Source organism: Aulonocara sp. 'chitande type north' Nkhata Bay, linkage group LG20, assembly GCF_057382095.1.
Source record: "Aulonocara sp. 'chitande type north' Nkhata Bay isolate Kocher_YH1m ecotype deep benthic linkage group LG20, A_spYH_male_GT1.1, whole genome shotgun sequence".
Classification (NCBI taxonomy): Eukaryota; Metazoa; Chordata; class Actinopteri; order Cichliformes; family Cichlidae; genus Aulonocara; species Aulonocara sp. 'chitande type north' Nkhata Bay.
The window spans coordinates 3,796,383-3,821,055 of NC_141363.1; the positions used below are offsets into that span (position 1 = coordinate 3,796,383).

Here is a 24,673-nt window from a genome sequence, read left to right on the forward strand (position 1 = left end):
ATCATAAGTTTGATGTTACAGTCCACAATTTATTAGAAAGTCAAGAAATGAGCCCCTGTGAAAACTTTCACTTGGGTTGCTATTAGCTGTTCCTTTCAAGTTTGGAAGTAACAATTCACGAAGCGCAAGAACAGTGAAGGTTTCTTTTGATTCTTTTCAACTCCATGACACTCAGTTAAGGGTGCAGTTTTCATCTGCCCTCTTTTTTTATTTGAATAGTTAAATAACGTGCATGAGAAACGTAGTTGTTCTCCCCTCCTGTGATAGACGAAATCCCAAAAGTTGTTTAATGGCTTTTGTGCTCCATTTCCTTGTCATACATCCTAAAGTGACACTGTCTCTCTGCGCCATAGCTTTGAGGAACAGCTCCTGCAGGGACTGAGGAAATCTGTTAGTCATGCTTAAAGGAGCCCTCCCAAGGCACGCTGCATTCAATGACCTGCTTAAGAAGCACATCAGCACCCCTTTCCCTATTTTCCAGACTTCATCTTTCATTTATTCGTCTTCCTTCCATCTACCAGATTCTTTTCTTCTGGCTTGACCCCTTTTTTCTTCATCGTGTTCTTTATTCCTTTTGTTCTTCCAGACCTCTCCCTCTTTTTCTTTCTGCTCCAACCAGCACGCAAGCACATATCAAAGCCTAAAACTTACCCAAAGTTTAATCCAGTCATAATTTTGATTTTAAACCTAAAGGCAATTCTAACTCCTCCGCCTCCCTTTTTTAAACTTTTTTAGGACCTAACTGCGTGTTTACAGATTCATATGCAATCAGCTTGGAAGACATATGGCTTCAACTCTTTCCTCTACAGCTATACAATATAGCAGTAGTATTTTACTGGCTGGCAAGAGGATAGAGGCAAGCAATTTTGGCATTTTCACCCATGCTGACAGATAGTAGAGACAGATGGAAAATATGGATAGAGAGAGAACATTGACACTGGAGATGAGGAGTAAAGCTGGTTTGCCAGCCGTTGACATTTAGCCTCGCTTTCCCAGTGTTTGCATAGCTGAAAAACTATAGTCAGTCAGTATTCTGACAAAGATAGCAGGCTAATATACAGAGTGATCTCCTTAAAATGAGAAATATGAGATTTTATCTATAACTGAAAAAACTGCATATAGGTGCTTCACAGTTCAGTTAAATAAAATATAACATCACATCCTTCCCTCCACTTGCCAAGGGTGCAAAACACCCGTGAACACTTTTGTTTCCTTTCTCAGGGAGTGCTGCTAGCTTGAGAGACACACATATCTGAGTTAAGATTAGCACATTAATGCATGCTGCTATATAGAAAGAGAGTTTACAGAAAATCAAAATGCAAACACAGTAATATACCTTATGTGTCGTGTCCGTCATTCATACTACTGCACACAGAGGTCCAACAACTCCTGTAAAGGCAGTTTTATGGAACAGACCAGTGGTTCATTACAGACATAGTGGTACAAATACTTCCGTTTATAATCTGTTTTTAATGAGAGGCATGCATCAAAATTATTGGTGCAGGAAGAAATGTCAAGCTGAGTGACTGATGGGGTGAATGGCTTCTTTGAAAAAAAAAACCCCACATGGGTGCTGTGACACAGCTTTCTTAGCTTTGATTGTTTTTGTGTTGTTGTTGTTTTGCCTGCAGGAACAAATCACAATATAGTTGTGTAGGTACCATAATAATAGTGTTAATTTAAAAAAATAGCTGTAACCTTTCCTGTCGGTATGGTGAAATATACCACACACAATATGTTTGTACAGCATATAAATGCAGCACAAGATTAGCATGCTAAACCCATTAGTCTACCCTTACTGTGCCCTTCTGCTGCATGCTTAAAGCTGGAAATGAACCATAAGGAAGAGTACGACTGCCGCGGGTGTGTCGATCAACCCACACAGGGAGGGAGGAAAGCTGGAAATATACAAAAATAACATATCAAAGGCATGCATGTGGAACTGAATAAATTGAGAGCTCACATAAAAGCTCACCTGACCTGTTTTCCTGTGGGAAAACCAACGCTTCAAAGGAATAATGATGTTTTTCCAGCACTGAATACAGAAGGATAACTGACAAAGAAAAAAAATCTTTACACCTTCTGATAGGTACAGTATGTTGCACTTCTCATGCATTTCACACATGAATCTGTTCTGTGTTAGCTCCTCTTTCTAGCTGCAGTTATAAGGAAATGAATAAGCTCTCTATTCATTATAACTATTTAAGTAAAGACAGAGGTACTAAGTTCGTCAATTCAATGCTGTAACTCACTGTTTACATGTACTTACCATTTCAAGTTTAGCTTGAACTTGGCTCATTTATGACTGTCGAACTCTGACGATGTTCCTGATTTATCATAAATGTACTTATAGCCATGCTGCATACCCTTTAATGACTTTTTTTTGGCTAAACAGACTGTGCATAAAAACATCAAAGTCAAAGGACAGGCAGAAATTGCATTAAGTAATCCCATGGGTAGGGCTAAAAAGAGAAAAGATGAAAGTGTAGTTAAACTGATAAATTTTCTCTTGAATTTTTACTTGTTTTGATGAAGATATAATTTGTTTTGAGCGTCCTTTGATAAAAGAAAGTGTAGTACTTGATCAAAATCTCAAGAAGTTTGATCTCAGATTTGCTGATAATTAATTTGTTTTCTCTGCTGTGAGAATATGTGGCTTAATTAGTGCGGTGGCTAATGTGCCACACAACACGTTCATGTCTAACCTGATTTGTGATGATAATAATTGGTGATTATTTAAAATAATTGTAATCATTCTCATATGGGAGGTGCAATGTCAAAGCTGTTATTGTTTTCCCCTCGTGAGTCAGAGTGTGTGCGTCATTGTGACGGTGTGGTAACTGGAGATACCTAGTTCGTTAGAAAACACCACAATGACAGTTTTACATACTTTGGCAGGCGTCTATGTGTCCGTTTGATTTTGGAAACAGGAAAGCATCTCAATCAGGACAGCTCAGTGTTTCTGCCCCCAGAGTTTTAATTACTGATGTTAAAGCAAATGCAAATGCAACTCCTGTTCAGCAGCCTTGGGGACGAGTTCAGGGTTGCTTGTATTTGAGAGGCTCTACTATATCTGGACTCCAAAGTTTCCTGGGTGGTATCAGCAGGCATCATGGTACAGACAGGCAGGAAATGGAGAGCCCAGGAATGCCTGGAGGCATCAGAGTCCCAGCTGAAACATAAGCTTTTTGTGTTCGCGGTAACATCTAGTCAGGCAAAGGACAAGTGGCATCAAAGAAGAGCGGAACAGCGTGATGGTGGACTTGCAGCACCAGGTTACATGGATATTCAGCATACAGTGCAGAATGAGAGCTTGTTGACTGACAAAAACCCAAAAAGATCGACTCACATGCATATCCTCTTTGCTATGAAAGCAAGACCACATGCTAAAGACCATCACTGTTACCATCTCCAAAACCAAGGCCAAGAGCAAACATATCTGCCAGCAGAGACTGGGAAACTGCTACAATCTCAGCCTAAACCTGCAATGTGGCTGCTCACCTCAGCGTCAGACTTGGAACTGGATCTGGAGAGGTATAGAAACTTCAAAGAGGCCAGACAGGGCACCTCTATCAGTCTCCTCCATGCAGTTGCTCCTATTAGAGCTCACAGTTCCCTGGGAGGAGCACATGGAGGAGGCAAATGAAAAAAAGAAATCCACATATCAGGAGCTGGTGGGGCTCTGCAGGAGGGGAGACTGGAAGGCATGCCGCAAGCTTATTGAAGTGGGGGGCAGAGGATTCACAGGTTGGTCACTGTGGAAGATCTACATGCTACTCAACATCACAGGGGCTGAGAAAACGTGAAAGAAAGAGCCTCCTGTTGGCTTTGGATTAGGAGGAAAGTTCCATGCGTTAGTGCTGCTGGGACACAAGCCAGGGCCTCATCAACCCAGACTGGTTTGAGTGTATTTGATGCTGAATCACATCACTGAAGATATTCTAGGTCATGTTATTGCAAATGCAAAAAAACTTCACCACAAATGTTAATCTGTCAATCAGTACAGACTTATCAAATTGCGTTTGTCACATGTTAAGTGATATCTGATCACAACAGCGCAACGCAGATGTTGAAAGATAAGCAGTGAACGGAGAATATGTTTTTTTTAAATAAAGCTTAGTTCTGCTTTCATCAAATCAGCAATCCTTTAATTTACTGAGTTATCTCTCTGTCAAAACAAGTCAAAATTCAACATATCAAAAAAACATTGTGTCAGTTCTCTAATTGAGTTTAGGACTGAACAGATATTCAAGACAACAACAGCAATACACTGATGCAATCTAGCACAACAGCAATAGGATAAAAATCTTTGAAACTCTAAACTTTTCATATCTGTTGCGATCCGGTTTATGTTTTCACATTTAATATTTAATAATATTTAATATTTTTTGTTCATTTTCAAAAGGCTAATTTTCATCCGTATCTCTGGTCAGATCTTAAAAACCAAGGTTTTTATTAGACTTATATTCCATCCTTCTGGTCACCGGGCATCAGTGCACGTTGGGGTGAAAAAACACTGTAACTGCAGTCCAACTTATTTCAGTGTGCTAAAAATCTCATCTTTGAGCAGAACTGTGTCATCTTGAAGTTTGATGAAGTTGTACCTGATTATTATTTCACTGAAACAAATATGTTTGTAAGCAGTAGTTGCCGAGCCCCTTCTCTTAATTGCTTTGCAGTCTTATATGCACACAGGCTGTTTGCAATTATAAAAAAGGCAGATCGTGTGTTGAAATTGATAGTAATTTACTAAACAATGGGTCCTTGATTCACACAGAGATGGCCTCAGGCTGCATTACTTTCTCTGTGGGCTGCTCTCATCAGCAATAATGCTGAAAAGAGGACCAAACACTGAGGCAGACAACGTGAAAAATAAGACTGGTAAAAGAACATACAATAAAATAAAATAACAAAAATAAACAAAGAGATAAATAAACTTCAAAAACATCTAAAAACTGGTATCTAAAACAGTAAGTATGCTGCTCACCTCTTAATCTTTGAATTCACATGTTTTCTGTCCCATTGCCCAACGACTATAAAATCACCGCCCATTCAGTCTTCCTTTATAAACATTTATAAAGTGGAAGCGTTGGAACCATGTTAACCCTGCCATGAAGTGTCTGCCCACATCAAGTTACAGAGAGGGTCTGTAACTTAACTCTGCTAAATCAATAATTGCCAAGTTCCAAATCTCCTCTCACATTAACATCAGCGCAATGACTGTGTGCCAGGAGCTTCATGGTACAGGTTTCCATGCCTGAGCAAGTGCTGTAGGTGTCCCAGTACTTTTGTCCATATAGTGTGTGTTTGTTTTTCAATAGAAAATATGAGGGGATTTTCATACTTGAACTTGAAATGGCTCCAACGCTCCAATAGCCAGCAGATATGTCTGTGAACCTCTGCTTGGCTCATCTGGTTTAGTGCACATGATTGTCTCTTTGTTGGAGGAGCCAATAAATAGCTTCCTATTCAGGTTGTCTCTGCATTCTAATGTCGTTATGACAATACGATCTCTGCTCGAGGGATGGATTGGGTGACGGGTCAGTTAGAGCCACAGATGAAATGGTTTCTAACAGGGTTCTTTTACATAAGCTAATTATGAAATGCAGCATTATATTGTATTCAAAGTTAACAGTTGAAATGTATACTAAAAGATCAAATACGTAATGTCATGCCCGCAATATTATTTCAAACTGCTGTGTAAACTCGCAGAGTGCGATAACTTACCATAAATTTACTCAGGGAACACTGAAACAAAGGGCATTACTTGTCTCATCTTGACTTCAGAGACTCACAGTTCTTTGAAAGTTGTTGGTTAATGTAGATGGCTGCTGGCGGCGCTTCCTCTGAGATGAAATAAAATCACAGATTTAAATAATGAGTGGGAGTGAGAGAAGTTTATTTGTTAGTGAAACTGAAAATCCCTAATCCAATTATTCTTGATACTGTAGATGGGTACATGCAGCCAGGTACAGTGTTTCTTTAACTTTTAGCCCCCCGTGTTTGTCTGTTTTACTTAATTGGGAGGTGAACTGTTCTAGACGGCTTATACTAATCAGCATTCTCTGCCTCGGAGCATCACACACAATTAGACCACTCTGCTGCCTTGCTAAATGCCAATTTGGGCTCTAAGGCTGAGCACTAACAAGAGTCCCTCTCTAATAATGTGTATTCCTGCTTAGATGTATAAAAACCCCAACTGTGCTGAGTGTACAAGAACCCTTTTTGTCCGATGAAACAGGGATTTATTAGGTACCATTTTGCTTCCATAAGAAGCAAAAAGCCTCCCCTCTCTGCAGCGCAGCTCTCACAACAAACTGTTTGTTTGCCTTGCCTTCCCACTTATTCAGATAAATTGTCAGCTACATTGCTCTGTTTATGACTCTTCAAGGACTTTGGAAAATCTCTGCTTTGTGCCTCCGATGAAAGGAAATGGTTCATTTATATATATATATATATATATATATATATATATATATATATATATATATATAAGCGGAAGGAAGGGGGCCGGGGACTGGTGAGTGTCAGCACCACAGTCCAGGATGAGACAACGAACATCCAAGAATACATTGGGAAGATGGCCCCAACTGACCGAGTGCTCAGTGAATACCTCAGGCAGCAGAAACCCAAGACAGAGGAGGGAGACGAGGAACCATCATGGAAGGACAGGCCCCTGCACGGTATGTACCACCGGCAGATAGAGGAGGTGGCTGATATCCAGAAATCCTACCAGTGGCTGGACAAAGCTGGACTGAAAGACAGCACAGAGGCACTAATCATGGCAGCACAAGAACAAGCTCTGAGCACAAGATCCATAGAGGCTGGGGTCTATCACACCAGGCAAGACCCCAGGTGCAGGCTGTGTAAAGATGCCCCAGAGACAATCCAGCACATAACAGCAGGGTGCAAGATGCTAGCAGGCAAGGCATACATGGAACGCCATAACCAAGTGGCCGGCATAGTGTACAGGAACATCTGTGCTGAGTATAACCTGGAAGTCCCGAGGTCAAAATGGGAGATGCCCCCAAGGGTGGTGGAGAATGACCGAGCTAAGATCCTGTGGGACTTCCAGATACAGACGGACAAAATGGTGGTGGCTAACCAACCGGACATAGTGGTGGTAGACAAACAGAAGAAGACGGCCGTAGTGATCGATGTAGCGGTTCCGAATGACAGCAATATCAGGAAGAAGGAACACGAGAAGCTGGAGAAATACCAAGGGCTCAGAGAAGAGCTCGAGAGGATGTGGAGGGTGAAGGTAACGGTGGTCCCCGTGGTAATCGGAGCACTAGGTGCGGTGACTCCCAAGCTAGGCGAGTGGCTCCAGCAGATCCCGGGAACAACATCGGAGATCTCTGTCCAGAAGAGCGCAGTCCTGGGAACAGCTAAGATACTGCGCAGGACCCTCAAGCTCCCAGGCCTCTGGTAGAGGACCCGAGCTTGAAGGATAAACCGCCCGCAGGGGCGTGCTGGGTGTTTTTTTTTTTTTTATATATATATATATATACCCTGCTTGTTATAAGTATTGTCTCTTAAAGCTCTGCAGGTAATAAGGCAATAGATTGTTGTCTTAACACTACTAATAGTGCAAGTGCAGGCAAGGGCAGTGGAGGTTTTGCAGTCAGAGCAGACAGTGTTAATTTCTGTTATGACCACAAGCTGTGTCTGCTGCAAAGGTGAGAGAGCAAACTGAAAGGCACTCTGTGTTGCTGATCTATCTATTCAGAGGCTGAAAACAATCTGTCGGTGCGCAGATTACAATCAGAGGAGGTCAGGGCAACCCACTGCAACATCATATGAATTTCATTACATGTGCTCAGCGCTAGATGAGGGGGCGAAAGGTGGCTCAACAGTAACACTGCAGGGAAAACAGAGGGCAGAATGAGCTGTGAGTTGATATTACCTACAGTCATGGTAAATAGAAAATACACCCTTAATAGTATGGTTTTAGTTATTGCGGAATAATAAGAGTAATCGACATATTCATTTTATGATTATTTATGTAACAAACTAAGTCAGAAGCAGGTGCTGCTAATCAAATTCACTTGTTTAACTGAAGGTCTGAAGCATTCAGGTGTGTGTTAACATGATTCCAACAGGAAAAGACGTCAGTAAAGGTCTTAAACTTCCATTGTTTTCATTCAAATTCTGTTGTTTTCATTCAAATTTCATTGTTTTGATTCAAACTTTGTTCTGTTCATTCTAATTCCGTTCTTTTCATTGAGATTCTGTTGTTTTCATTCAAATGCTTTTGTTTTCATTCTAATTCTACTCTTTTTATTCAAATTCTATTACTTGTTTTAGAATTCTGTTGTTTTCATTTAAACTCTGTTCTGTACATTCTAATTCTGTTGTTTTTGTTCAAATTCTGTTTTCATTCAAATTTTAGTCATTTCATTCTAATTCCACTCTTTTTATTCAAATTCTATTGGTTGTTTTAGAATTCTGTTGCTTTCATTCAAACTCTGTTCTATACATTCTAATTCTGTTGTTTGTTTTAAAGAAGCAATTGTTGCTGCCCATCAGCCTTGGAAGGTTTATAAGACCATTTACAAAGAGATAAAGATTATTCACTAGTGGAAAACATTCAAGTCAATTATTATCCCTTCCATGAGTGGACATCCCAGAAATTTACCTCATGCAGTGCTCAGAGAAATTGCATCAAATTCAGTAGCTACATCAGGCCCTACAGGCCTCAGTTAGCATGTTATATGTTCTCTAATTGAGTTTAAGTATAAGTTAATGACTTTACAATTAACAACAAGTCTGGTTTGGGAGGGTTGCAGGAGAAAACCTCTTCTCTATAAAAAGAACATGGCAGCAGAGCTTAGGTTTACAAAATATCATCTGAACAAACCACAAGGCTTCTGGTACAAAGTCCTATAGACAGATGAGACTGAAGTGGAGATGTCTGGCCACAATACGCAGTGACATGTATGAAAGAAAACCAAGCACAGCATTAACACCTCATACCGACTGTAAGCGTGTTGGTGGAGTGGTGATGATTTGAGCTTGTTTACCAAAGTATTCTAGAGTCAGATGTGAGGCAGTCTGACAGCTGGAGCTTGCCATAAATTGGGTCATACAACATGGCAATGGTCCCAAACACAGCAGCAAATCTATAACAGAAAAGGCGAAAAAGAAAAGAATCAAGGTGTTGCAATGTCCAGACCGTAACCTGACCTTAAGAGAGCTGTGCATCCTCTAATGCGCACAGAGTGGGCCAGAACTTCTGCACAACAATGTGAAAGACTGATAAAGTCATACAGAAAGTGATTACTTCAAGTTACTTAATTATCCCTGAAAAAATGATTCAATACACTATTTGACCATGAGGTTTGCTTAGTTTTTTTATTTGCGGCTTCTGCATTTTGGCCTAATTTTTGTTAAATAACTAATGACCGGGTGGAAACCGTCATGTTTTGTTGTTCATCTGAAGTTGCATTTATCAAATTTTCAGACCTGGTTAGGATCAAATAAATTTTCATTATATCCTGATATGTAAAACCTTAGAACTGACAGAGGGTGTACTTTCTTTTTTTTCTGCCATGACAGTAGTTTAAAAGTGCAATAAAATGCATTCCAAGTATAAAAGCAATGGAAATTGGGCATCTTTCTTGGCGTTTCCTATAGAGATGTTCTTTGCTTGCTAGGGGGAAATTGAAACTGACTCGTTATGCTCTCTTGAAGAGTTTCTGTTACTGGCAGAGCACGGGGATTAGAGTGAGCTCGCTGTCATGAACAGGTTTTGCCTTTAGACTGAGAGAGAAAGTTTCCTTCTGACTGACAGCTGCTTCTTCTCTTTTGCTGTCAAAACAAGCGATTTTTAGCTTGCAGGTGGTTGATGACAGCCTCATTTATTCAAAATCTCAATAAAGCAAAGATTGTTATAGTGATTAAAGCCTGCGCTGTTATTTATGCAATCAAAACGTCAACACCAATCTCATTACATCACTATACTCATAGAATGGAATACAGTCTTAATTTAATCAAATTTCTTGTTTAATTAGTCACTATATAAATTACACGATTAGCTCCATTGAGGGAGATTGTGGTGATGGTCTTTACCCGTCAGTGGTACCCAGTGAATAACACGTGACTGGAGTAGTAATGGAACGAAGGATGGCAGGTTCATGGCACCATGCGCCATCGGTAAAATGTAAACACATTTTTTCCTTGTGATGGTTTAATAATATCTATTAGACATTTTTCTGTGCCACAGTTTTTGCCGTGTTTACCAGCTTTGTGCTCATTCTGACAGAGCCTCAAAAAGCTAAGCACAGGTAGCCTGTGGCTACCAGCCTTGAACACAAACAGCATCTCCTCCTGCAATACCTGTAGGAAGGAGCTCCTGTCTGAGAAATACAGCGGGTATTCTGGTGCCCTTTTGAATAAGCCGTTGCACTTTTCATCCTCTTAAAAAAATCTTGGGAAGGTGAAGGATTATGGATTCTTATCGGTATATGAAGATCAGAGGGATTAGTGGTATAATCCCATTTAAACCCACAAAGAGTTTTGGCAACCTTGGCTAATTCTGTTCAGCTATGATATGCCCACTGCCCCATATGGTTACAGTGGCACAAAGCCCGATTATCTGCCTTCCACCCATCTCTGCTAGCCTTTGACTCGACTGGAACTCGTTAGATTTGTTCATTTATATCAGTCCCCTTGTCATCCAGGCAGATTTACTAAATTCACTGACCTGGACAGTCGCAGTGAAATGCAGTTAAACCGATCCTTTTTTTTCTTGCTGTGCTCGCACCTAACCTTACTGAATAATTTGTTTTAAGTGATTAATTGCCATTTAGGTGTGAAATTGCAATATAACACTTCTTTGCACGATAGCAGTGCAGCCACTATGCGTCACAGGAAAAAAATATATGCAGACCCACCCTGCAGAAACTGCAGTGTGAAAAAAAAATCGCTTTCTTCTTCTAGGACTCTCACTCATGTTGTTGAGCAGATAACCCTCTCTCACTCTCTTATGCGTGACACGTTGCGCTGTCGTTAAATATCAAGACCATCCCTCATCCTAATGACCTAATGTGAACGGCATCAACAATTGCTTCCTTCTCCCTCTTCGGACTTTAATCTCACCATCCTCCATCCACCCGACCTCCGCACAGATAGGTAATGGAGAATACAGGGATTGTGAATCACTATTTCATGACAGCAACTGCCTCTAGATGGGAAATTATAGAGGCCATACATTGAGCCTGAATATCCATATTATAATATGTCATGCCTAATAATCTCTGATGCTTGCGTTTTGGAGGAATAAATGGTTCGCATACATGGTTCCCTGGCAAATAGAGACACCCAGTACTCTCATCGGTATTCTGCAGAACAGCAGTATCAAAAACTTTGGCCAAGTAATTGTAGTAATGTTGAAATATGCTGCTTGATCTCTCTCCATTCAGTTGATCAAACAGGGGTTCTGTCAAGGCAGCTGTAGCTAACCCTCTGTTTCAGAGCTAAGAGCATGACAGCACTTCTTGCCTCTGTTTCTTTCTGGGTAAAGGAAGCTGCTGTGCTACAAGGCGCTATTTCATTTCTCTCTCTATTTGTTTCTCTTCTTCATGAAGTTTTGTTTGATCCTGGGGGATTCTGTGGAAAAGGAGGAACAGCAGACATGATGCTAATCTGACTTTAAAAATTTGTCCTGCTGAGGTTTCTGCACTGGACTAGAATTTAGTTGGTCAGGCCCTTATGGTACTGTGTCTGCTGAGTGCCAAGGGAAGCCTGTAAGTGACTGGATGAATTATGGAGGACTAAGAATGGTGGAAAGGATCATCATACATACTTAGCATGCGGTTATTGCAGTCACTCACCTGTATTGCTATGCTGCAGGAATATTACCATATTGCATTAATCAGCCTTTTATATTAACAGGCTGCCAGCCTTCTCTGAACAAGTTGTCCACATTAAGACTTTCTGTAACTCAGAATGTAAATGCTGTTATTCCTTCTTTAAAAGAGTTCTCTCTCTGCGTCATTCCCCATTGTTACAGTTTTGGTTACTAAGCCAACTATTTGACTTTTGCCATGTATCTAGAACAATCTCCAGGAATTACTGTAAAACAGAGCCATCTGTGTGCTAGAAAAAAAACATATTCAGGGCAATACTGTGTATTGACATGAACATTCATGATGGTGTAACTTGAAACAGTGAAGGTCTCAAATTGTTGCTGTGCTAAGCTGGGGATTGCCAGGCTGTGAAACATCACAAAATAGCTTCATCTTGTTGTACCGGACTCGTTTAAAAATGTTACAAATGTGTTTTGCACTTACACGACCACCTTGATTAAATCCTGTTGGTTCCCCACAGCTGACAGAATGTAGACTGTGTTCATTGGGGATTTACAGGAAAGAAGGACCACAGCCAAAAATTTCACATAATTTCATCATCAAAGCATTTTCCCCACTGAAAAACCATCAGTATATGAGTGCTGTGAGAATGAAGCCTCCTGATGCAGGACACTTTGTATCACCTGCAGTCACATCGCAGCACGGAGCAGAAAAATTTAGAGAAAAAAACCCCCAAAGTCACGTTTGATCGATAATTAGTAGGAACTGTATTTATCCATTCAGTGCTTGCTTGCTTGCTTGCTCTTCATGTTAACTAGTCATTGTCAGGGGAAATTGCAAACTCAATAATGCATACCTGATTTAAAAGACCATTGCCCTTTTGGTACCTGCTCTCTTCTCTGCCGCAGAGATTAGAGCAGGGTGGTGCATCTAAACGTGCCTGGAGCTGATACTTTACCAATTGCTGGATCTCATTTCCTGGTTTAATAGGAATATCTAACATTATTGTGACCTCAGGGAGATAATGTGACCTGTGGAGCGTGCAGGGTTTACTGGCATCATTGGTTAGAGCTTTACTCGCTTTTCAAGGCGCCATCAAACTGCACGGTGGTGACTTGGAGTAAAGCATCAATAATTCAAGGACAGTTAATTCACCCTGAGATGGGTCTCTGTGGACCTCCAAGATAAAGCCCGAAAACTAAGCAGACCTGCTCCGTGAGAGTTCAGTTTTTCCTTTTGCCTCATGAAAGCAGATGCAGCAGCCACAATTCAGTGCTAAGTGGATTTGTGTTGAGGTACAGTACTGTATAAAACTCTCTCAGACCCTCATTTCTTTATATTTTAGTACCCAGGAGCTGGACTTTTTTAAATGTAAAGAATTTGTAAAGCGGTCATGAGCAATAGTTGTCCAGGCTTGCTCAAGGTCTTTCAAAGTTGTTCTTTGAGCATTGGCTGCTTTTTCACTCATTTTCAGTCTATTGCTTGTATCTGAGCACTTTTTTGACCTATGAATATTTCAAGCATGACAAAGGCGCCTAACTCAAGGGATGAACCAGTGTTGTCTTTACATCTTAGACAAATTGGCAAACAGACAATTTAAAATCTCATCTTTAGACACTTTGTTACTAACAGGCTTTTGCAACAACACAGACGTTGTTCCTTTCTTTAGCTGAAAGGTGATTCCCAAAGAACCATTAGCTGAAAACTTTGCATATCTCTACTTTGCAGTGTCCTTATCTGTACCTCAGATAAACAGCAAATCATATTCTTAGGAAATAAGAAAAATCTGGCAAAGACCTGAGAGGAACATTTCTAGTCTGAAATATTCTTAATGGAAGAGTGGCCAGATGTCCTTCAAGCACAAGAGAAGCCTGGAGAACTATTCCTCCACAGCATGACAACTGGTTTTATAGAGCTTTACTTCTTGTGATGCAGTCCTGGCAAACCTGATTGAGATGAATGGAAAACACCTCGTACCATACGTCCTAAAAACATTACAGAAATCTCATGTGCAGGCAGGCCCTGGTTCTCTGATATAATCCAGTTCTGAAAGTTCACTTAGGTTCGTGCTTGAGATTGATGTTATGAATAAAGGAACTTTTGCCATTATAGTCAAAGGCTGCCTCTTGCTTAGCAGTATGTATGTAGTAGTACTGATATTCAGATCAGCTATCACAGCTTGATGAACAAGTCTGTCACAGCAAGTCTGACCTTCTAATGACTGGTCTCCAGCTAAGGCCACAGCAGGACACTCGTGTAATTTCCTTTTTTATCCAGAAGGATGATGGGAGCTGTAGCAGCTGGAATGCTATTGTATGATTGGAAAACAGATATGGTGTATTGCTCCGTGTTGGGTCGAATGGATTCTGCCTTCTTCTCACAGCTTCAGTGGATGCTGAGAGCTGGTTAGATTGGATATCAGGGGAAAAAAAGTCATTTTGTTCCGCTTCAAAAAATACAGCCAAATAACATTTAGGACAAACTGTGATGCAGCGCTGTCTCTATTTTTGTTAGAATCAGCCACTGGATTGGCAGCTTAGTGAAGAGGTGATGTATGGAAACACAGACATGCAGAGAGCGCCTCTTGTGCTGCGATATGTCTTGATCATCTGCTGGAGCGTGAATCAGTGGTAAACAACTGCAGCTTTAAAGTCTCAATATGGTGCTGGCAATCGGGAATCGGAAGAGCTCGGCTTCTCAGCAGTCTGATATCACACTGCTCTGAAAACTTGGGAGCCTATATTTATAACTTGTTTTTGATTCACTTAAGGTGGAGAAAAAGGAATAATGTGCTCATTAGAGCTGTCACACTGTCATACTAAATTAACATTACAATTCTATATACTACTGAATTTAAAATACAATTGGATGTGAAAATAAGCCAGAAATGAAGCCTTATTGTACAATTCAAACAAAGAAGAATCTTAGAAACATAAATATTTCTAATTATTGATACTTCTGTCTCTCAAAAAGGTTATTCTTCTTTATATGGCTGGTTCCTTTAGGGGTTGCCACAGGAAATCTTCTGCCTCTATCTCACCCTATCCCTAGTGTCCTGTTCTGCCACTCCAGCCCTGTGCGTGTCCTCCTTCGCTACATCCATGAATCTTATCTGTGGTCTTTCCTCTTCTATCGCTCAGAAGGTGTGAAATCAAACTTGTAGAATAGAAAGACACAAGAAAGCGTTTCAGCTCCACTTAGATGTTTCGGCCCCTTTCCCAAAGATAACCGGATTCAGTGGAATTTACAAAAGAGGATGCTAGAACTACTGACAATTCTTGCTGTTTACTGGCATCATGGATTAGTATAACAAAATGCAACACAATGCCTCTAATTGTTCACCTGCTAACATCTAAAAAATGGTCAAAATGGATCGCTGTGAAAGTTTTACTTGGATGAGAGAAGGATATGTGTTTGTTTTCACAGTGGTATACCCGGGAAGAAATGTGGAACTGTTATCTTGTCTGCGGAGGAGCTTGGAAACTGCCGAGTAAGTCCAAAAAGTTTTAACCATCATACTTTTTTTGTTTTTGTAACTGTTTACACTTTAAGTGTCAGAGTAAATGTTTTGCAGTGTTCACTTGTCTCATGTGAACTCGACCCTTAAGCATCATTACATCTGACTTTAAATGAGCGAATTGTTAAATTGTGACACGTCACTGTGAGATCGCCTGCGTTGCATGGAATTGCTCCATTATCCGTGTTTAGCAATGTTCACGAGTCCGCTGAAGTGAAGTGGGATATTTAATATCCTTTACTCCAGCGAGATATATTGTGCCATAACTGTCCCCATTAAACGAGCAGGATATGCCGTGTTACTTTGCAATTGCGTTTGCCATTTGGAACTTGTGTACATAGTGGATATGCTATGAGGTTGAATAGCTATTTAATGAGACCGCCTTCATTTCAATCACTAAAACAGGCACTTGCTCCTATGTAGTGTGCGTTAATCCATGAGTCTGCGTTAATAACCTGTGTCCACTAATGCCCATTGACTTTCTCTCCACACTGCTAAATGAAGATAGTAAATAATCACATTATACTGCTGCCAGTGGAGCAGGACTTATTGACCGGAACAACCGGCCTCCCTCAGAGGCTGAACAAAAAGCCCTTGAGCTTCTCTGTAAATGTTTTATGATTCCCTAATACATGTAAGCAATGATTCAGTGGTTTCTAATTTCCTGACATACTTGTTTAGCTTAAAAAAGCACCTTGTTTAACAATCATTGTACCTGACTAGGTGTTTTTTTTTTTCTTATTGTTTATTCCCTGACAAATAAAGAGTCTCCTGTTAGAGTGAGACTGATAAGACATGCTGATAATGAAACCACCATGATAAGCATTACTGATTCTGCACTGCTGGATTGAAGTGTCAGTGCTCACAGTCATTGGAGGGCTGCTGTGAGTCATCAGGTGCATTGGATCTGCGAATGATAGGAGTTAGCATCATCAATGCAAAGCACCTCTTCAAGAGGCGATTCAGTAATATAAATGCAAATGATCGTTACTGGTACAAATGATGATTTCCCTTCTCCCGGACTCCATTAGAGAGACACCGACTAGACATGTCACCGCAGACCTGCCCTGTATACACAGAATTTAACCCTGAACAGAAATGTCTCAGGTTTGAGAAAAGAACAGGCAAATGAAAGCAACGACGTACTAAAAGCGTGACTCAGAAGACAGCGCTGTCAGCACAACACCAAACCTGTGAATTCTTACAGTCTGGATTGCCACCATCCATCTGGTTGTTGTTTATTCTATAATCCACCTGTGACCAATAAATGGAGGCAGCTGAGTTGCAGCATCGCCCGAGGTAAACACTGCAACTCTTGTTTGGGGAAAGTGAGACGAGCAGAGGGAGAATCGACTGGGGAAGTTCTGCAGGGACTGTGAATCGAGAACTGGGCTGGCTCTCACCTTCGTGGTGGATTTGCCAGGTATCATTAGACAGAGCAACAGCCTCCGCATGGATCAAAGGCTTCCTCTTGGCTGTCGTTGCCTCTGGCACATAGGAGTGCAGAGCAGTGGCTGGCTCGCTTCACATCTTCCACACGGTCCAGCTCTGTCTGATTTAAATAAAAGTAAACCACACAACATTTAACATATGGAAGCTGTAAACCTCAGTCCTGGTTATCAGTTCGACTCACAATTGTTCACAAAGTGGCGATTTTGTTTATAAAACTTGACACCACAAGTTTTCTACAGAGGCTTTTTAGTCTTTACAGAACAGCCTCACGTCCTATGAATATGGAAAAAGTAAATTAAATGAAATAAAATAACACAAAACCTCTTGAATGAATTTAAACTAGCTCTGGTAACATTAAAACCCTGATTACACTAACATTTTTCATTTATCAAGCAAACGTTCTTCACTTCTTGAGCTTACATAACGCTCATCCTTACATTGACAAAAAATCCTTCACCTGTGGCTTACAGTCATAATAGACGAATGCTCGGATGAATGGAGTGATGCGCGAAGCTTATGATTCATTTTGTGATTCACTACAGTCTGCAATCCCAAGGATGTCATAAGCTTGTGTAACATGAATTCAGGCACTGTGTGCATTGCTTTGTATCTCTTTGAATAGACCCACCCCACTCTCTGTAAGTGGCAGTGTGCGTTGCTCTGCCACTTACCCCATGCGGTGATATCTTAGTAGAGCAGAGAAACGGGTAGGAGGATGTAGACTGAAGTCACTATTCCCCTGCTGCTCCTAAACCTCAGTGGCTGAAATGAATGTTCTGCCTTTTCCTCGCTTAATGAGAGAACACTGCTAGGCTCCGATGTGGGTATGTGTTATCCATGCCCAATGAAGGCTTAGGGCACTGTGCTGCCATGATAGTGTAATTGTAGAAGCTGTGTCAGGGTTAAACAGGACAGTTATACTACGGATCTATTTTTTAAGGGCTTTCATATCTGACCTAAGCAAACTTTCCCAACATGATGTGTTAGTTTTAATGCACCAAACAGCACCTTGGAAAATTAAACGTTCTTGTGAAAAAACCACAGAGGGAGAGCTTGACACACTGCAGGTAGAAAATGCAAAGATATTGCAGGCTGGATAGAAAGGTAGGTAATAACTGAAAATGACAGTAGGAAATGAAAATGGATATATAGCAACCCATTCCAATTTCATTGTACTACTGTACTATGTATGACTGTGCAATGACAATAAAGAGTTATCTTATCTTATCTTATCTTATTCAGCTGCCAGCGCTGACTGTTTTAATCATAGCTTTACTCTTCACCTGCTTCAACATTTCCACCACAGTGAAAGGATTCAAACTGTGGTGTAATCAGATTAGCTCATTCTTTAAATTGTTCCAGCGCAACAATTTCATTCTTTTGGACTCTAAAACAGTAACTGTATTATTTCAAATAGTTCAAAATAAGTGTTGTTTATTTAACATTGGACCTTGTTGAATACTCTTATTTAGTCCACTCTTCTTTTTAGTGAGCTCCTTGAACAATAGGCAGGTTGGAGTCCTGCATATACAGTTAAAATACATAGCTTCCAGTGTGGAAATATGACGCCAGTGAAGTGTCATTCTATCTGAAGGCCACTAAATAGAAATAGCTGTGGCTGCAAAGAGTCTTCTGGTCCTATAGAAGTCTATGAACATACAGCTCTCTGATGTAGCCTCTGTAAATACTTTCCTGCTAAGTTTATGGACTCACTCAATCATTTTAGATCATACTGAATAGAAAATTAAGTCTATTATGAAAATCTTGGTCATACCAGGTTTTAAAATGTTGGATTATCTGCGGCATGAAACCCGCGCGTGGCTACGCCCACCTTTCATCCTCTTCTTTTATGCCATCTTTTGTACTGGCAGAAAATGAGGACAAGCATAATATCCCCCTCTTAAGGAGAAAACTGCAGGAGTTATTGTACTTTGAATTATGTAGTAGCTCCGTGGTAGTGCTGTGTCCAAGGCAAAAAGTGATGTTTTTGGGGGTTAGCGAGAGGCAGGTCAGTGGCAGACCGTGTCCGACTGATGTGGGTCAAAGCAATCAATAGAGGCCCTGCCCTGCACCATGCTGGTTTAGATCTAACAGCAGCACTTCAAAACCTAAAAGCCCTGAAGACCAGCTGGGTAAAGACAGCTCCTCTTTTTGCTCCTTGAAAGCTTCAATGTCTTCTGGCATAAAACTTTAACAGACTCTAAGATGTGAGAATAAGACCCCCAATTTACATATGTGGTACGTTTGGGGGGGGGGGGGGGGGGGGGGTACAAAGCTGTTAAGAAGGTTTGAACATCATTCAGGTGAAGGTGATGATTGAGATGCTGATGGAGAACACTTTGCAGAGCTTTTCTTCTGATGTGGACATTTACCTGTCCAGTGTGCCCATTATGCAGCTTCATTATTGTACTCTAGAGTGACCACAGGGAGCCAAACTGGAATCAAGAACATTATGGAGCATGCTCTTTGTCCTTGATGTGGCAGTACACATTGAAATGCTGCCTAAATGAGTATAATTATGATAATACCAGCCTTTCTAATGTATCATTAGCTGCACTCACACCCCCCACATGCTTTTGTACACAGGCCCCTCCCCTCTCTGTGTGCAGGGTGTTAGGATCCATTTATGTGCCTCTGTATGGTTACTCTTATTGTTATTTTATACAGCACAAGGTATTTTCATTTGCCGTGTTCCATCTACATTGTTATGCAGGTGTTGCATAATAAAGAAATGGTAATGAATGCATTTGCAGGTTTTTGAAATTAGAGCCCACTGTTTGGATTTGCTGTCCTCTTATTAAGATTCAGTCAGCACTTTGCTTTTAGTTGGTGCTTCAGTGCTTTTATATCTTGGCACACAGCATGTGTACACAAACATCGGGAGGCAAACACAGCCAGTAGCATGGATTTAAAGTATCCTGTACTTTTCCATCATTCCATTTCTCTGACTGCCTTCCTCCTTTGTCTGTAGGATTACGCCACCATGCAATTTTGTGCCAACAAACTGGATAAAAAGGACTTCTTTGGAAAGTCAGACCCCTTCATGGTCTTCTACAGAAGTAATGAGGATGGCACGTGAGTTTGTCTTTCGCATTTGCGTCTCTGTAAGTCAGGGGTGTCAAACTCAAATACACAGTGGGCCAAAATTCAAAACTGGAACAAAGTCGCGGGCTAACGTTAATATTTATTGAAATATATTTATTCCTTCAGATATAAGAATGAATCTTTTCTTATGGACTCAAACACGTGTTTGTTTATATTTTAGAGATGTTTGTTTTAACTGCATCTCCAGGTTCACTATCTGCCACAAGACCGAGGTGGTGAAGAACACACTGAACCCTGTGTGGGAGCCCTTCTCCATCCCTGTCAGAGCGCTCTGCAATGGAGACTATGACAGGTAGGTTGACTGATGATGTACAGGTGAGTCTCATGAAGACAAACAAATATTCCCACACACTCAGAGTTTGTTTTTTAAGGAAAAATTAAAGCGGTGCAGAGTTTTAATATGTGGTGTAGCTCTTACAAAGTGGATCAGGGCTATCAGATTTAGAGCAAATTGATTTTCTAATGTTATTCTATCCGCTGCTGAAATAGACAATTATTACAGGCTGACTAGCACTACATGCCACCTTGCCTGGCTCTTTATTGATTTCTCCACAATCACAGAGAGCCTTTCAGAGCATTGCAGGGTTTCTGATTGGTTTCTCTGGTGGCAACTTCTAGCTTATCTGAATCTTTTCAGAGTGAAGGGCATTGCAGAATACCCGAGGAGCAGGAAGAGTTTTGGCAGGAAGATAAAATAACACGAGCGAAAAAAGAGAGCGAGAGGAGAGGGAGAGTCGGTCTAAAGATGTTGACAGGTGGCTGGAACAACACAGGAGCCCTTCTATGTGTGTTTGTGTGCAGAAGCAGGAAAATGTTTAGACCCAGACAGCCGTGCGAGTGTGTAGAAGAACATGTCAAACCATGGCCTCCGCTACACTGGGTGTCAGCGAAGGTTCGCTGCTTTCAATCCTGTCTCTGTTCACCTGCCCGGAGAAGCTAATTGGGTCAGACAGATGGAGCAGAAGCATGAAAGTATCCTGATTCCCTTTGAGGATTTTGATGACAAGAGAAATCTGCAGCCATTTAGGGTCTCTTGGCTTTTCTTTTAAAATATCTACAGTTTCCGAGATCTATACAGGAGACCTGCAGCACGGCTGTTGCAATTTATCAGTCTTTTCATCCAATACTTTTCAAATCATGACATTTTTATTTCTCTTTAAATTGTATAAGTAGAAATGGCCTGGTTTCTCCCCCACAGGCTTTTCTTTTGGACTCCAGTAAAATGCACAGACAGGCTGGTCTGTGCTGTATTTTCTGCACTACCGTCTTTCATTCTTGTTCCCTTTTCTCCTGCAAATATACAGCAAAATTTACAATATATTAATAATGATGTATTGACTATCTCTCTGCAGTCACATTTTTCACCCTCATGAGAATCTGATAAATCTCTTGTAATCATTTGTCTTCGATAGCGATCAGAAAGTGAAATCGCTCCCATTTCCACTCCAACACAACGCTGGTTTCAGAAACTAAAATGAAATTGATTCGAGGATCGAGCTGCCCCCAACTCTGCTGATTATAATGATGCTGACTCATCACAGGCAAATCATCTGTCACAAGTGGCCCTGAGTGTCAAGAATCATTTGTTTTTTCATACTAGTCAAGATTGCAAAGTTTTCTAACTCTGACTCTGAATGTCTGGTTGGTTTAGAGGGAAACAAGTGATGAGTTCATCACAGACCATTAGAGGAAGTCTCCTTTCTTTGTGCGTTACACAATTTGGACATTTGTTAGCTGGGAAAAATAGTGCAGACACAATTAGTTCAGGTCAGGATAACAGAGTAGCCCTCCGATACTTATCTGCCTCTTGGATCCTCTGACAAGTGACTGACAGCAGCAGCTGATGGGAAGATGGGGGTGGCAAGCCACTAGTCTAGTTTCCATCAGTCTGAGAAGAAAAGAGGAGGCATCTTCCTCATTCTGCCTATATTCTCTCAGGCTTGCTCATTTGTTTTTTTCTCCTACCGACTTATTTTGGGAACTTGCAAAATATGCTATTTCCCAAGAGGTTACTTTTCTGTCTTAGGCATGTGGGGAGAAAATGCTTTACCTAAACTGTTGGTGTTGTCGCCCAGCTCTTTACTCTGTGAGATACACAAAAACAATTCATTTAAATATTTAATGCTAGTTTACTAATCCGCACCATATTTTTTTTATACATAAATTAAGCAGACAGAAACCCAATAAGCTCTGTGAATTTGTATTATTGTCAGTCTTGCTTAAATGTTGGCAATTACTGAGACTGGTGCTTAATAATCAGCTAATAAATTTTGAAAACCTAACATGACTCAGGCTGCCACGCAGTATAGCTTCAAAGAGAAAACAAATGTCACCATTAGATCTCTAGAAAGATGTTTGTGTCTTTTGCATGCAAAACACAGAGCATGCTCTCTTTGATGGCTTTAATTCAGCTTTCACTAACAATTAATGAGCTTAAGTAACTTGGTTTGTCACTTTCAAAATGCTCTTTGTAACATTTCTCCTCAAGAATATTAAGTTTGTAGCTCACGCAAGGCATTAATATGTTCGCACAAGGAAACAAACACATTTTCTGCTCTTTGATGTGCTTCCTAGGACAATCAAGGTGGAGGTGTATGACTGGGACAGAGATGGGAGGTAACTGATACACAGAGGAGCGTGTGCACACACATGCACAAGAGAAATTTATCAAAAAAAATTTTTCATCCCTAATAGACAACGCTATTTTACTGTCCTTACTAAATTATAGTTACTTTCTTTTCAGTACACATTAATGGTTATGTGCTTTTATCTTCCACCAGTCAAGGCTGTGATGACGCTTTTTGTCTCCTTTCCACCAGCCATGATTTCATCGGTGAATTCACCACAAGTTTCAAAGAGCTGTGTCGGGGTCAGAACCAGCTGAATGTGTATGAGGTGAGCGGAGATAAAATCGACCAATACCATCATCACCTTCAGAGCAGCGGACCTTTATGTAAAAGCTGCAAATGTTGACTGCTGTAGGGAGCTCGTTTGCTTTAAGCTGCTTCCAAGTAGAATGCAAATCACTTTCTGAAGCCACTATGGCAGACGCAGTTTCAAGTGAAATTCAGCACATCGAGCTGAATGTGACCGGCCAAAGCTATGTGCGAATTATTAATGAATGAACCTTGGAAGCACCTGTGCCAAAAAACGATTCTGATGGCACAAAAAGAAACCTCAGCTTCCTTTGTGCATGCTAGTGTGAGAAACCTGCCTCGGTCTGAGAACAAATCAGCGTGCCCTTTATACTCAGCAAGGTCTTCTTTCATGACAGGAAGTTCTACAGGTCTCACTTGTTTGAGCAAAGTTGTGGCTGTTCAAGATTAACAACTAGCCTCCCCTGTTTGTCCTCACCCTACCCGCTATTAAGCCTCTCAGAGGTTAAGTGGTGCCATAGATCGACTGGAGAAGAGTGCTGCTGCGGTGGGAATACAAATGGAAATGCGACAGAACTATGTTACTTATTCCTTCCTTTGGATCGCACTCAGAAAGTCTGAATAGGTCCCTGCTCATTAAAACAGTTGCCATATTACATTAGCCTCTGAATCAGTCATAGAAGCACTCTAAGAAAAGAATAAGGCCAGTAAAGGTAGAGAGTAAGGGAAAAGCTGATGAGTTAGGTTAGGAAAGACGGTGCCCTTTTACACTGCTGACACGGCATAAGGATGTGCATCCATTACCCTTCACCAAACCTTTCTATATATAAAACGCAGGTAAGGTCAGAGACTTTTGTGATGTGGACAAAAATGACATAACACCACCTTCTCATTATGGAGAAATAAAGAAATTCAGTATGTCACATGCCACATTTTTCAGCTCTTTGCATATTTTTGTATATTCAACGTGACGTGCAGAAAGCTTGTAAACATACGACGACAGCAGGCTAATGTCAGTACAGGACGCTGTAACTGAATGTGATTCCTTTGTGATGTCATGTGAAGTTTTGGCGGCTGAGTGATGGTCACAACGCTGTGAGGCATAATTTTTGGAAGACGAGTTCAGGGGGCGCTTTTAGAAAGTACAGAACCAGAAAGGAAGAGTAGAGAAGAGAGACGAAAGGAGGGTAGAATGGGATACCTTTTACTTTATTATCCTGCACAGCTTCCTCCAGGCTCATGCTTTGTGTTTGTGTGCAGACCTTTAGAATGAGCAGTGCAGATATTTGACTTTGCTCACTGTTGCATACAAGTTTTTGGCTGCAAGCTTAAATGTAACTTTTATTTAATGCACTGAAGACTGTAATCACTCTGCTTGCCTTGGATATCACTCAAGTATTTCCCAATTTTTTGTTTTTAGTGAAGTCTATAGGTGTTTGCACAGTGTTGCACTCATGCCCTTGTAAACCACCACACAGGATTTGAAATGAAGCAGCCAATATCTAATTGAAGTGCAGCGTATAACCTCTAACCATACACCGGGTAACCAGAAAAGCAAGCCAACTGTTTAGGAATTACAGACTTTTTTATTAGTCCCTCTATTTTCACAGCATATGTAGCTGGACAAAGTAATTTAATACAAAATGTCAGCTATATAAACATACCGAAGGCTACAGCCTATGCATATCAAAAAGTGCAAGGTTTTCTCGCTTGAAGTGCTGTCAGCCTCGCTCAGTCACTGCTTATTAAGGGAGCTCTGCCTTTTTTCTTTTTGGCTAGTTTTGTGTTCAGTAAGTGAAAAACATGCTCACTTGGGATGGAATCAGGTGAAAGACTAGGTCATCTAAAAATATTTAATGTCTTTGCCAAAAAGCTCTTAAGCTGTTTTCACTGCATGTTTCGGGTCATTGTCC

At 40.8% G+C, this 24,673-nt stretch overlaps 1 protein-coding gene across 2 annotated transcripts in view; it reads left to right on the top strand.

The window, feature by feature from the left end:
- cpne5a (copine Va) overlaps positions 1–24,673 on the top strand; it is a 95,415-nt gene that overhangs the window by 38,611 nt on the left and 32,131 nt on the right. For both annotated transcript variants that reach the window (XM_086277376.1, XM_086277377.1), the window contains 5 exons: positions 15,237–15,300; positions 19,751–19,854; positions 20,072–20,176; positions 22,459–22,500; positions 22,704–22,779. In XM_086277376.1, the coding sequence (XP_086133502.1) occupies positions 15,237–15,300; positions 19,751–19,854; positions 20,072–20,176; positions 22,459–22,500; positions 22,704–22,779 (391 nt within the window). The remainder of the gene's footprint in view (positions 1–15,236; positions 15,301–19,750; positions 19,855–20,071; positions 20,177–22,458; positions 22,501–22,703; positions 22,780–24,673) is intronic.